The 15,412-nt window shown below is 38.5% G+C and overlaps 1 protein-coding gene across 1 annotated transcript in view; it reads left to right on the top strand.

The window, feature by feature from the left end:
• Window positions 1-13,742, top strand: part of arhgap19.L (Rho GTPase activating protein 19 L homeolog) — a 32,113-nt gene extending 18,371 nt beyond the window's left edge. Inside the window, 6 exon segments of the mRNA NM_001091949.1 lie at window positions 3,031-3,096; window positions 5,657-5,863; window positions 8,012-8,107; window positions 8,514-8,615; window positions 9,173-9,250; window positions 11,530-13,742. Of these exon segments, the coding sequence (NP_001085418.1) occupies window positions 3,031-3,096; window positions 5,657-5,863; window positions 8,012-8,107; window positions 8,514-8,615; window positions 9,173-9,250; window positions 11,530-11,586 (606 nt within the window). The 3' untranslated portion in view covers window positions 11,587-13,742.
• Window positions 13,743-15,412: the final 1,670 nt, after the last annotated feature.

Here is a 15,412-nt window from a genome sequence, read left to right as displayed (position 1 = left end):
AGCCATGGCTCCAATTTTATAAATACAGGTATGGGATCCGTTCTCCGAAAATCTGTTATCAAGAAAGCTCCGAATTACGGAATTAAGGCTCTCTCCCATAGACGATCTCTCCATTTTTTCCAAATACAATTTTTTTTAAATGATTTCCTTTTTCACTGTAATAATAATAGTTACCTTGTGCTTGATCCCAACTAAGATATAATGAATCCTTATTGGAAGCAAAACCAGCCTATTGGGTTTATTTAATGTTATAATAATTTTCTAGTAGATTTAAAGTGTAAAGATCCATTATCCGGAAAGCCCCAAATCCTGAGCATTCTGGATAACCGGTCCCGTACCTGTACTGTGAATTCTTTTTGGTCTGTACATTCTATATAGTTTGAGCAATCTTATACATATCTCTATATACAGTGGCACTTTATAAATACGTGTGAAGTAGACCATGGCATTCATATTTATCTTTTGACTTTGCTCCCAATGACGTTGAAAATAAAGTGCCATTTCATTTTTTGTAAACTGTGAGATCTTCTGTAACAACTGCTATTGTTTCTTGTTTTGGGGTAGTAAGACATATTTACCCATTCTGAATTTATTTTGTGCACTATATAGGGGTTATCTTATTGTTAGTGGTTTTTGTCCTAGACAAACCAGAAATATTTAGTTTTCTTTGCAGGGACTACTTCGGCAACGTTTGGTAACGGTATCCCAAAAAAACACAATTTTGTATTATCTGAATATGGCCTATAACATGAAAGTTCCACAGCTTTGATATGTTTGTCTTTGTATCCAAAATTATGTTGGAGCTATAGTACTGTATATCTGCCTTTTGTGGTTATCGGGACAGATTTGTATGTAATAATTAAACATTACATTTTACTTGTTTATGTTACATCCTAAGGGCTCTTACTCACGCGCGTTTTTACCTGCGCTCCCCTGCGTTCCATTTTTCGGTGTTCAGCCGCAGGGGAGTGCAGGAATAGACTCATGTAATTTTTTCAAATGGGGCTGTACTCACACAGGCGCGTGTAGGCGCAGAACGCAGGAAAAATGCAGCATGTTGCGTCTCAACCTGCGTTCGGCGCCTACATGCGCCTGTGTGAGTACAGCCCCATTTGAAAAAATGAAATGCGTCTTTCTGCGCTCCCCTGCGGCTGAACGCCGAAAAACGGAACGCAGGGGAGCGCAGGTAAAAACACGCGTGAGTAAGAGCCCTTATGGAGATATAATTAAATTGTATTGGAGACACTATTTCATGTTCATATAATTTTTAGTAGAGTTAGGGGCAGAATTATTATGCTGTGTAAACAAAAAAAAATCAACAAAACTTGCCAGGTTACATCTTGTAAAAACAGCATACATTTTTTTACATGTTTTTTTCCTAGAGTGACTTTCACCGGAACGTACTAAGAGGTGTAAAATAAGTGCTGCAAATCTTAAAATAAAACTCACATTTTCACAATTTATTTTATACAGTTTTTTTTCCCTACAAATTACGTTTTACACAGCATAATAAATAGGCCCCTTAAAGTAACTTATCCAGAAAACATGGAAACAGTGTTTTGAGTAGTTTGTTTGAAGGTGAACCAGTGGTGAGCATAGGACCTTTAAGATCTAAGTGGCGTTTTCTTCTATGATTAGTTAACCAACTATTTATTTTCTGTTGACATCTATAAGGAGAAGATTTGGGGGTGAATATGCATTTTGCTGTAATCATTTCATCAGCTAAGCGGGCCCTGACCCTAGGTTGGACCTTCACGGGGTGGTGGGCCTGACCCAAGGCTTGCCCTTGACCAAACATTAGACCCCTACACCCCTTCAAAGGAAGGTTTGAACTAAAAAAGTTAAGGAACCCCTGTTGTAATGTAGAATTGCTGTCTAATGACTAAAGTGTTCTTTCTGCTACCGTTTTTATTAAGAATGGTCAAACAATCACTCTTACTGCTCCTTTCTCTACGGTTTATCATTCGTATGATGATGCCTATATATGAGCCACCTTATCTGCAATGGTTGTCATGCCAACTTGTATAGTGTTTCCTAAAAATGGTATGTGTGGGGGTTGGATACTTGTGGAAAGATATACAACATTGACATTTACTTTATGCTTTTACCAGATGAAATGGACGTGTTTATGAAGTACGCCTTCTTTTTATTCATTTTGTGGGATGCCGTAGTTAATTTCCCTGCCGGGGGGGGGGGGCTGATTATTACATGGAACAAGAGGTCTGTCTCAAGATTATAACATAAAATCAATTATTCTATTATTTACCCTTCAGGAACAAATTACAGTTGCTTTAGCATGGGCTTTAGAGTCTAAATGTCGTCCCGGAGTAATTCCAAAAAACACTCGGGGTCATTTATAACGTTTATAAAGCAAATGGCTGTATTGCCCATGCTTTTTCTTGAAAGCTAAAATATTGCACTACTGTGCCAGTCTTTACGGTTTTTGCGAATTTGCATTGAGAATTCATTTTCGCAAACGAGACGTGTGTGCATGAGTGTGCCCACTGTGTGAAGATGTTGTGCGCGAAGATAGCGTTGACAGTAACTTAAATTCACAATTTGCAAAACTGTTTTGCGAATATTTTCTCCACCACCAAAGTTGTGGGGTAATTCACATAATATTCACGATTTTTGCTACATTTAAAAAGCTCTTATAGACAATCGCATTGGGGGGGAAAAAATTCACAATTCTGCTTGCACACTCTTATTCAGCTTTATAAATATAACCATGTGCAGGGCAAAATATTCACTGTGCCAACCAATCTGCCCTGCACGAAGTTTATAAATGAGCCCCATTGTATCTAAATGAAACCAAGAAGCAACTCTTCATATTTCTCATTATTCATATTCTAAATTGGCCTAAACATGCAGCATGCTTACTATGGCGTTTCTAATTGGTTGTTCTTTCATGAGAGAATTTCTTTTGAAAAATATCTTCTACCATCTGCTACAAAATGGCATTGTAAGAACTGTTTGCAGAATAAAGCCCAAACTGCTTGACAATATAAATATATCTCTGCTTTGTTACAGGCACCTCCGTATATTAGAGAATATGCTCGACTGCACTTCTCTGGCAGTAGGACACCTGCCTCAAAGGTAAGCAAGAACATACAGTGTAACTGTTCCTCCAGTATGTTATGGGGTCCTGATGGACATACCCCAGATGTTCAGCAAGAGGTGATTACATAGGATTCAATGAATGCTGGCTGAACATATTAAATCACCAGTTGACTGGTTTTAAAAGCAGAAAGCCTAGACTCAAGTAAGTTCAACACAGCAGGATAGAAGGGTAAAAATCCTACCTGGTTCCAAAAGAAAAGGGAAATTGGACCAGTGTTCGAATCCGCATACTATTCATATAATTAGCCTTGTATTTTCAATCTTGCTAAAAAGACGTCCATCCCTTTCTACAGACTAAATCTAATGAATCTGGGACAACTCATACTCTTCACAGCTTTAAAAATCTGGTTTCACAGCTTAAAGGAACAATATACACGTAAACACTTTTGGTATTATTATATAAGTGAAGTTATATATTTTAACAACCAAACCCATTGATAATTAATTTACTAGTTGGGCTTTTGCTGAAATTAAAGCACATTCACAACATAACACCACAAAAAACACACAATGCTCTGGTTCATTCTTGTTTCGTTACATAAAATATCTCCTTTAACCCCTTTATGCCTGAGTCTTTTGCATCATTTATACTATGTATCTCATAGGGAATAATTGACTGGTACAAAAGTTCAATCAAGTGCCAGGTATGGATACAAAAGTGCCTAGTTTCTAATGTTGCAGTACAACATAATGCCACTAATCCAGTGTGACACAGATCCATATGGATTAAATTCTATGGTACAGGTATGGGACCTGTTATCCATACTGCTCGGGACCTGGGGTTTTCCGGATAACGGATCTTTCCGTAATTTGGGTCTTCATGCCTTAAGTCTACTAGAAATTTTTTTAAACATTAAATAAACCCAATAGGCTGGTTTTGCTTCCAATAAGGATTAATTATATCTTAGTTTGGATCAAGTGCAAGGTACTGTTTTATTATTACAGAGAAAAAGGAAATCATTTTTAAAACTTTGGATTATTTGGATAAAATGGAGTCTATGGGAGACAGCCATTCTGTAATTCGGAGCTTTTTGGATATCGGGTTTCCGGATAAGGGATCCTATACCTGTATTGGCAGTCATATCCCAGTCTCACAGTTAATTCTGTATGAGTTGTTAATGGCCTCCTGTCGCCATTGTTAACCAGAACCCTTGGTTGGCAACGTGCCCATATGTATTCTTATGGCAGTTTCCAGAACATACGAAGCATCCTTTATAAAGAATTGCCTTAACATCTAAACGTCATTGTCCACCCACTCTCTTTGATTCATGTTTGTCTCTATTTTGGCTTGAAACATACTAAATACTGTATATTCCTTGTAGTTGTCCTAGTAACAGGGACCAAAGGGTAAGAGCAGCCTAGCTGCTTCCTTTGACTGACAACAAATTGGTTAGTAGCGGATATGCCGTCCCTATAAAAAGTAACACAACCCTCTTGTACACGTTTGTTTTATTTAAGTTCACTCTCGTGTCAAAGTGAAAAACATATCTTTGCAAAGTAATTTAAATGAATTACACTGGAAAAACACAAACTAACTGCATAATTATACACCCCATTCACGTTGGTATTTAGTTGATGCATCTTTGACCACAATTCCAGCTTTGCATTTGTGTGTATAGATTTATATCAGCTGTGTATATGTGGGAGCTATTTTCATTCTGTTGATTAGTGGCAAAAAATAAATTTAGGAGGATTTTTTTTGTCTTGTTATAGAACAGTTAAAGGGATCCTGTCATCGGAAAACATGTTTTTTTTTTCAAAACGCATCAGTTAATAGTGCTACTCCAGCAGAATTCTGCACTGAAATCCATTTCTCAAAAGAGCAAACGGATTGTTTTATATTCAATTTTGAAATCTGACATGGAGCTAGACATTTTGTCAATTTCCCAGCTGCCCCTGGTCATGTGACTTGTGCCTGCACTTTAGGAGAGAAATGCTTTCTGGTAGGCTGCTGTTTTTCCTTCTCAATGTAACCGAATGTGTCTCAGTGAGACATGGGTTTTTACTATTGAGTGTTGTGATCTACCAGGCAGCTGTTATCTTGTGTTAGGGAGCTGCTATCTGGTTACCTTCCCATTGTTCTTTTGTTTGGCTGCTGGGGGGAAAAAGGGAGGGGGGTGATATCACTCTAACTTGCAGTAAAGAGTGATTGAAGTTTATCAGAGCACAAGTCACATGACTTGGGGCAGCTGGGAAATTGACAATATGTCTACCCCCATGTCAGATTTCAAAATTGAATAAAAAAATCTGTTTGCTCTTTTGAGAAATGGATTTCAGTGCAGAATTCTGCTGGAGCAGCACTATTATCTGATTCATTTTGAAAAATCTTTTTTTTCCCATGACAGTATCCCTTTAAAGGCGAAAGATCTCTACAGGCCACTACCACCCCATGTGGGCAGTATTTAAGTCCAAAGTATGTTCCATGTGTGGGCAGTGATCGTTTTTCCAGAAAAAGCATTGTGTAACAGCCATTAGGGTTCCATCGGTCTTTCCAAAGCTTTAATTTACAAACCATGTTTTTGTTTAATCTTTATAGGATGATCTGGATTTGCTTCCTACTCGAAGTCCCAGTGAATTCCACTTCCTGAAACATTCAAAAAGGAGTAGGCTTGGATCTTCTCCTTCCTCCTCCACATCTCTCCAGGAACAGACTCAGCAGCACACTGAGGAAGCCTTAAAGGAGTTGTTTCGCCACGTTCACAACATGCCAGATTCTGCTAAAAAGAAGCGCCTCATACGGCAGGTAAAGTCCTTGTGAGCAATAATATTAATGAATTGTGCTCTTCGTTCTACTGGGCTTTGATTTAAAAGCATTATGTAAAGTTACACCAGAATCATGGCTGTTGTTGTGGCAAGGATGCTGCATAACTTTCAATGCATGATGGCTCTAGGAAGTAATCTGCATCGTGTAACTCTATGGATCGTAAGTGATCCACTGTATTGTCTGAAGATGACCCCAGAAGGTATTGGGAAGCAATCATTCTTTTATATGAACTCTTCTCGAGATATAGGGGCAGATTCACCAGAGGGCGAAGTGACCTTCGCTAGCGAAAATTTGCCAGAAATGTTATTTGCAGGGACAGAGCCAATTTACTAACAGGCATTGAGGACAATTCACTAGCGCAAGAGACCGTCGCTAGCGTAGTTTTGCTCCCTATCGGCAGGCGAATTGTCGTTACTCTGCAAATTCACTAAAGTGCGCACTTTACAGAACACTACCTCTTTCACAAGAGTTTCCTTCGCCACCTTAGACCCGGTGAAGCTACATCCTCTTCACTCTTATGTCACTGTATTTTGGAAAGTCATAAGTTGTAAAAACAAAAAAAACGCAGGCGTTTTTTCATTTCTTAAAGCAGGATTTCCTTCAAAAGTCCTAACTATTGAAGATTTTTGTTTTAACAATTTTTTTAAACCAATTTGAGGGGCATGCCACATTTGTTTTAGGGTGGGCTCATGGTAGTGGAGTGTTCGCTGACGAAAATTTGCCCTTTAGTGAATTTGCCCCATAGGGTTCAGTGGAGATAGCCGATAATCTGTCAGCTCACTAATACTGAACAGTGCCTCCAGTGCCATAACCAATAATGGTAAGAGATGCTTTTTCTCCCTGTAGTAGAATGATCAAAGCCAATTGCAATGGGTTATAACACCGTTTCACTGTTGTATCTGCTCCCAAGTATATAAGCACAGGAAGATTGTGATGAGCAAATAACAAATACTGGTTCACTTAAAAATACATTTACTTTACAACATTCAGACATTCATTCCTCATAACTGTGGCACTTGTTAGGGGACACTTGAAAGCTACCCTGAAATAATGTCAAAAACAAAAGGCAATAGAGGTAATGCTCTAAAATATTTAATCAAGAGGACTGTGGAACTTCAGTGGCAAAGCACTGGGGTTGATCCTGGGTTCAGATCCACCAAATATGGAATATGGCAGCCCAAATAAATAAGATAACAGCAACTGTATACTATAATGCTATTGTGTTGTTTCTCAATGACACTGCATACTTTAATCCCCTGAAAAGGAAGTTTATTTATAGTCTAATTAATCTTGTTTATGCAAATACAGTGGCCTATTTGCAATGGACAGGCTGATGGCACAGAATTACTGCAAGAAACTGTTAGGGAAAGTGAGCAATGCCTTTTGCTCCTACTCAGTCCACTCAGAATAATCATGCGTGCCACCACCATTTACTTTTTGCATATATTTTGCTTAACTTGGGGTTTCTTCCCTTCTCTCTGTATATTCAGTTCTACCCTTTCATGTCAAAAAAAGCATGATCCAGCAGAACACACAGTCTACCTGGAAACCATTTAATAAATGAATACATATTTTAATAGCCAGCACAAATGTCCAGATCATTATCTATTTAGATTAGACATGTTGCCAATTATTTGACATCTCCTTTTAAATAGGGAAGCTATGGTTAGGGAAAGAGCTGTCATAGACTCAGTGCTCCCTCTACTGGCAAACTAGCAGCAATGAAACCAAAATGGGATATAAAGCTAATGAAAATGAAAAACGCACACCATCTGCGGCAGCATAGTTACATAATTAAATCAGTTTGGAAAAAGACAGTCCATCAAGTTCAACCCAACCCCAGCATAAGCAATATAACGGTGGATATGTTGATAATTGATTATTCTAACAGTATTTACTGTACTTTCTTTTACTACGGTAGTGATGGCAGTGAATCAGACTGATTAAACTGGCAGCAGATCATCTATAACCTATATCCGCTAACTTCTTTTTGTTGAGCTGGATATTTATAATATGGGAGTCATTTGGGTTTGTTTCCCTATTTGTAAAAAAAAATTAATGTATTATGAAAAAGCACTTGGCATAGGCACATCCTAATCATATCCTGTATTTCTATTTTCTTTGTAGTTTAACAAGAATACTCCACGCACCCCTGTCTCTGATACCCAAGTCCCAAATGGAAAGAAACATGTTCGGTCGCGCACTTTTAGTGGGATGATTAAGGTAACTACAGATACCAACTCAGTTTACAGAACATTTGGTGGCAATTATCCAAATTGATTCTTGATTGTCTGAATTTCAGCTTCTGTGGATAACACTTTGAGTGTCCCTAGCAGGATTTAACAATTGCTATGTTAAGGGTTGCCAACTATAGGCTATTATGGCAGATTAAGTGGCAAGTATATGCCAGGGAACAAAATACTTGCCCATTAAAGTCAGCAGCCTAAGTCTATTTCCAGGCACAGGGACATAGAATGTAAAGAATGTATTCCATCCAAACCAAATCTAGATTGGGACAGAAATACAATTAACCCCATATGTCCATTATATTTAGAATTAGAGGTAGACCAGATTAATGGAACACTTTCTATATTTCATGCCTGAGATGATTGTGTTTCCTAATTAACAGCGCAAGGTTTTGGGCAGCCAGATGGCCTCTGAAAAGAAAAGCAGAACTATAACCCCACAGTCAGCCGATGGCTCAGAATATGCCAAAGAAAATCTAAAATATGTAAGTACCTTTTACAGCTCATTAGTGAGCATTTCTTATTGAGATTGCAGTTTCACTTTCCTTAGTTTTTCTGCAACAGAACGACATTGGCAGCTATACTAAATGCTTTGGCCAAAACTGATATTTGAAAGGTTATAACTTTTGAAAGATGGAAGTTGCGATGCACCAAATCCAGCATTCTGTGTTGAGCTGAATCCAACCACTTTTTAGGGGATTTGACAAATTCTAAGTTCAGCTGAATTGAATCTGAACTCTAAAAACTGTAGACAACTCAATGGGACAATATTTTACTCCCAAAGATATGAATATGCAGATTGGGATTCTGTTGAAAATTGTTTAGTGGAATAGTATTTGTCCAAATCTAGAAATTATGAATTTGGTGAAAATTATGAATTTAGCTGCTTAACTGTGAGAGCTCAGCAGCAACTTGTTTTTCACTTCAAATGTCATTAAGGGGTTTATTTATTTACTTGCTCTTTTGTCCAGCATATTACCATCTTACAATATAAAATAATAATGTACCCTTAATACTAATTTTGTCTGTTTTAATATTACAGGTATCTGTAGATTCTCCTGCAGTTTACTTTACCCGTGCAAAATTAAAACTGTCCGAGGACTTGCAGATCAGGAAAGAGGTTAGTTGTAAGAAAATGCCCAACCTTGATGCAGGCATGTTATCTAGTAAAGCAATGACCATAATCTATGCTAATATAGTGTGTTACTGTATAAATTTTGTTAGTTCACCCATTAAGGCAGTGATGCCCAAAAGGTAGATCGGGATCCACCAGTAGAACTTTAGCTAGTGATCAGTAGATCTCAAGTTACTTTTCGTCAAACCGCTTGTCTAAGGACTGAACCACACGATGCGTCTTCTTGAGATGTTGGATGCATGCAGCGACAAGGGCCGACATTTTTATTGCTTACCTTATATTCATCGCATCAGTTTCCTCTTACCCCGTCGGATCTCAAGAAGACGCATGGTGTTGTTCCACCTAAATCACCCTCCTGTTTCATTCAGATATTTATTATGTTAAGGTTATAATACTTTAAATACTTTAATTTAATATTTTAAATATAAATATTCATTTTTTTCTCATATATCAATATTTAAGTAATATTTTCCATAAAACAGAATGTTATCAATGCTTTTATGGATGTAGATTATAATGGGACATCACTAAAAGTAGACCTCACATTAGTAAAGTGTGAGCACTCCTGCACTATGAAGGGTCAGCACACTAATAGTTAAAATTGGTTCTAGGGCCTTCATTCCAGCTGAAACCATATCCAACTTATTGGATGTCCATATCCAACTTATTTCAGTATGATGTTTATATTACATTTTCATTTTTCCAATAGTTCCCCATTTAAATATTATAACCTTCATAAATTTGTGCTTGGCCTTCTTATTAAGGCATCTAAATGCTCATCTAGCAGAGCTACAGCTGGATTGTAAGCCTACTAGATTTGACTAATGGCTGCTTTTGGCAGAGACAATGGGTGGAATGCTTTCTTGGATCTGGGATATTTTCTGCCAATACTCGTTAGAGAGAGAGAAGACTGAGAAACTTTTAGTAATAAGAGGAACTCCAGCATAATGCACATTTGAATAATATACTGCTTTTATAATGGACACTATCAAATATGATAAATCAACTTTGATAAAAGCCCCTCCCCCTTTAAAGGAGAAGGAAAGCTACGGAAGCATTTTATTGCCAATAGATTAGCTGCAACAGTGCAAGCTGGAATGCTATATTTATTCTGTAGAATGTTTTATTATACCGCAATAAAAAGCTCTAGAAGCTCTTTGTTTAGGATTGCAGCTGCAGTATTAGCTTGGTGTGACATCACTTCCTGTCTGAGTCTCTCCCTGCTCACTTATAGCTTTGGGCTCAGATTACAGCAGAGAAGGGAGTGGGGGGGAGAAGAGCAAACTGAGCATGCTCACGCCCGGGGCAATGAGGTTTAAGCTGAAAACAGGAAGTACAGAAGCCCACGTGTACACAATAGAAGGAAAGAAATGCAGTGTTTCTTTGGACAGAGGACTTGGAGCAGCACTACTTTGAGGGTTTACTGGTATATTTAGGTGGATCTTTCTGATAAGGCTTACTTAGTTTTAACCTTTCCTTCTCCTTTAAAAAAATTAAAGGAAACATTTTGTGTGAAAAGTAAGAATGTACCAGTGTGTTATACTCCTTTAGATATAGAAGAATTGTGCTTTAATAGATAGTGTTTCAGGCTGATTTATTGAATATTTCTGCAAAAACCCTAATAATCCCTCCCTTCTCTTCCTGGTCCTTGAATTCCCAGGTTGTGCAGGGGAGCTGGCGGCCCTCTGCTCACTGTAGGACATGAACCAATCAGCAGCTAGCAGGACCTGATAGGGAAACGAAGCCTGTCTGTTCTTGTGTGACTGCAGGGCTGTGATTGGCTGTCCCCCCTCCTATTGTGCTTCTGGCAGGGACCGTTAGGACACGCCCACCCCTCATTTGAAACGGGGACCAGAGATCTATAGGGAGCTCCAAAAAAAGGGGCTATTTTTAAAGATATTAATTTTTAGCACCATCTAAAAGCAGCACCATAAATTACGTATAATTGCCTACAAAATTAGGGTTTTTTCATTTATCCTATGTCTCCTTTAAAAAAAAACCTATGCTGAAAAGCTTTATGGCTATTGTGCTCACATAAGGCCCAGTCAAGACATTTTTGCTGATTTCGTTCAATTTGAGGCAAGATTTGGTTTTATGTCTTATGGGTATGGCCATAAGAAAATGACCTTCAGTCTGACCAAGGCTTTGTGCCCTACTAGGGGGACAACTGCACTTTGTGAATCAATACCTTAATTAATGCATAACTAAGACATCCTAAGGGTGGAATTCTCTGAACATCAATATCCTTCTCTCTTTTTCTGCAGGCCTCCAGTAAATCAAAGAAGAGCCATCATAAGTCTACCCAAGAGACATCCATTTAACGGATCCTGAATTTGTTTTTATTGAATTTTTTTTATGTATATATTATTTTCCTTTTGTCTTTTTATTCAACCTGTGGACAAATGTTACAAAACAAGCTGTGACATAAATAATCCTTGAGTCCCGTATCACTGGTTGAGATGCCTTGTAGCCTATTAACCTGACCGGGACTGTATGAATATTTTAACCAGGAAAAACCACTCTTTAAAATCCAAATATATGAATATTGGAGAACTAAACCCTTCTCAGAAACATACTATTTTTACACTGCATTTGTTTTGTATTAAGAGGGCTTAATCCTGTTCTGTAGCTTTTCATTCCATTGTGAGAGTGTTGCCTGTTCTCTCACATAGAATGTGTCCTTGCTGTATGGACTTTAATGTAAGCTTGCTTTTTATGTTTTAACCTCTGTGTTTATTGGGATGTTTTATCCCTATTTTATATGAACTCTCCCAGTGCCAGCGGGCAAGAAATGCTTTTAAAATCCAATGAGACTAAGGTAATTGAGGGATGGTGTGTGGGTGTATAAGGTGGATTTTAGAAAAGTGTTTATATGAAGGTTATGTGTTTGCGATGCAGCATTTAAGACCGTCTTGGATTTAGGTTAATGTCAGGCGAGTTGTATGTGGATATAATTGTTGGTGTTTTTTAAGCAACATATATGGAGTGTAGAAACATTTAGCCTATCGGAATTGAATCCCCTTATGTTTTTAAATTGTTCACCGTGCATTCGTCTTAGTAACCATTTACTCAAAGCTCTTCCTAAATTTTTGTCTTATTGATATAATCGGGTGTACGTCTTAGCCACACACTAGAAACGTGTGTCCCATTAGAGCAAAATATTTCCTCCGATTCTAGAATGGATTTCCCAAGCACAGGCCATCAGCTCATCTATTATGACTTAAGCCTCTGACTTCAGAGGAGCCCCCTGATAAACATAGAAATATTTTTAGTATGCGCTTTTGTAATTTTACTCTTTTTTTGGGGAGGGGCGGGGGGGGGACTGTGGCTCTTATTCGTCTTTAAAAGGACAAGGACAGTGTTCATCTACCAAATTATAATTACAGGGGGTTGCCAATCACTTACCTGAGCCCCCCTATGCTGCCATCATGTTTCCTGCCCCCAGGATCTGTTTTTCTTTACTGTTCATGCACACAACTCGTGGCAGCAGCAAGGGATCCTGGGACAGCATGGCATGTGGTTTGAGGTAATCCATTATAATCACCAGGTGATGCCTAATAATAAATTTCCTTCTCCTTTCAATTCTGCCGAATCCTGAAGGGATAGGACGGCAGTGAACTATGCAGAACACTCTTTCTATAAAAGCCATATTTATTTAGCTCATATTGAGCACCATTGTAAATTGCCCCTTTAAATTAGCATTCCCCCCTCACCTTTTAGGTATTCCGGTGTGTTTATTTGGACTTCACAGCCTCTTTGCACTATGTATTTAACAGCAACACTCCTTTGGAAAGACCCCTTTTCAGTATATATAAATATATATACGCTCAAGCTTTCCCTACACATGAATACTGTTTTACGGCATGCTACAGATAATCAAACTGTAGCGCAGCACTCAAGGAATTGGTAACAGTTTTTCATTTCCATGTCTTTGAAGTGGCCACTAGTAAGCTATTTCTTCACTTTGGAAGATTAATTCTACTTATAGAATGCAGAGAGCTATGTCTCTTTAAAGAAACAGGCTAGTTTTTTATACCGTCAAATGTGATTTTACCAAGGTTCCCTACAAATGTTCTTCTAACACTGTAAACCCGTTTGCTTTCATTAGTATATGGGCCCTGGAGAAATCTCTGTTCTGATTGGCTGCTACAGGTTACATGACCATAGCATGCCTTAGCTGTGTTTGCGCATTACCCCCTGTCTATCCCACATAGTACCTGATTGGTGAACCTTTTGAATCTGTTTCAAGAGGTTGAGCGTCCCTTTAATGTGAGTGTAAATGCTGCATGTATTCGCTTCACTGCACTCCTGAAAATCCTCTCTTCCCCTGAAAGTGTGTGCAGTTTATATTGTATAGTTTTCCTCAATGTTTTAAATAGGTTTTCTTTTTTATTTTAATGTATATTTTATCAGACAACTCAAATGCAGGTTACACTAGGCTAACTGAATCCTTATAGTCTAACCCCTGACTGAAGAGAGAAATACCCCCCCATGTGATCCTGGGCATCTCTACCAATGCTTGCAGCTTCTTGTATTGTCTCCCCACCCACATTTCCTACTCCTGTACCCCTTCAATGGTATCTAAATGCTCTAAATAGCACTCTCGTCATGCACTTGCACTCATCTATACTTCCTATACATTGTGTAAGTTCACTCACCTCCGACAGGTTAAACATGGACTGCAGTTAAGGTGTCTCTCTGGTCCTAGGGCTGCTGCACCTCCAGATGTATAAAGCAGACTTAGGACATGGGTCAGAGCTCCCCACTGAGTTTAATTTAGGACTTTAGCTTCTCTTTCAAGGCATGTTTATATAATACTGTATTCATCTTGTGGAACAAGCGACCCTTAATTGTGTTTATATGATATGAAAAAATTGTGTTTTCATGCAAGTTCTGTTCCACAATCTGTCCTTTTGACTGACATTTCAAATGTAAGGAAGCGGCAGTTTCATGCAAGTGCCAGTCTGCAGCAGGGCATCACACTGTAATGCAGAGAGTCTCTGCAGCTAAGATGGTTCAAGAACTGTGAGAAGGGAGAATAACGGGAACATTGTTACACTGAATAGAGACCATATCTGAGAAAATGTGAATTTTCTTTATTTCACATTCCTGTTATTCCCCCCCCCCCCCCCCACAAACGTTCTGTTCATCGTACCTGAGCTTTTAAAGAGAAAAATCCCAGTGTAAAGCCAATAAGTTTATTCTCTCACTAGTGATACGTGTGGGGTCTGGGTGCTCAGGCCCCAGACCTGCAGCTCGAGGTGGAGCTATCCAAACAACTGAGAAAAACAGCGGGCTTGTAAAATAACTGAAACCGTTAATTTAGAGCAAAAATAAATCAATACATAGCCTTACGCGTTTCATACCATCCGGCACTTAATCATAGGCTTACTCACCTTAGCTACCCCATTATCATTCAGCCTTCTTGTGTCTGAAGACCCAGAGTACCTCAACTGAGGTATACTATGTTAAATGCCAGTACAAAGAACTTGATCCTGACCCCAGGATGTTTTCTGATTTGTTAAAGGGTAACCAAACAGTTATTTGTGCAACTGTATGGGGCTGCTGTATTGCTTCCCATAGTGAGCTGCTTATGTTTCAGCAGTTTATTGCTTCCCCTATAACCCTCTTCCTCCGGTCTGAACAGATTTGTGAAAAGCTCTAGGTTTGTTGGTTCTGACATGTAGAATTCAGTGTTATGATGGCACAAAACTGGACTTCACTCCAAAATAGATGCAAATAAACTGTTTTATTACTCAAAAAGGAACATCTAGGGGGGTGGCCTTATGGGTACTTAGTCATAGGCTGTTTGTTGGTTCTGATCCAGGTATGTGGGAGGTTCCTATAATGAAAGTTGTTTGTGGCTGATGTACGTAAGCTCTGTCCTTTTATACCTGTACAAAAAGCAATGTTTTAACTTCAAAACTCGCTTCTTTGTATTTTAAAGTAAGGACCTGTGAGAAAATTCTGTTGTTGCTAAAAGTTGGTCCATAATCTGCAATTTCTGATTTGAGCTTTTTGTACAGCCCAGATTATCCACGTAATTGTCAGTGCTAATGAATGCTTTGCCTCTGTAGGGATCCTGTTTTCATTCTTTATATGAAATGTTCATGTTTACTATAAAGGTCATTTTTCATAGAGGGCCTT

This window comes from Xenopus laevis, chromosome 7L, assembly GCF_017654675.1.
Source record: "Xenopus laevis strain J_2021 chromosome 7L, Xenopus_laevis_v10.1, whole genome shotgun sequence".
Classification (NCBI taxonomy): Eukaryota; Metazoa; Chordata; class Amphibia; order Anura; family Pipidae; genus Xenopus; species Xenopus laevis.
Note: the sequence above shows the minus strand (reverse complement) of the source record. Positions and strands in the feature narration are given on the sequence as shown.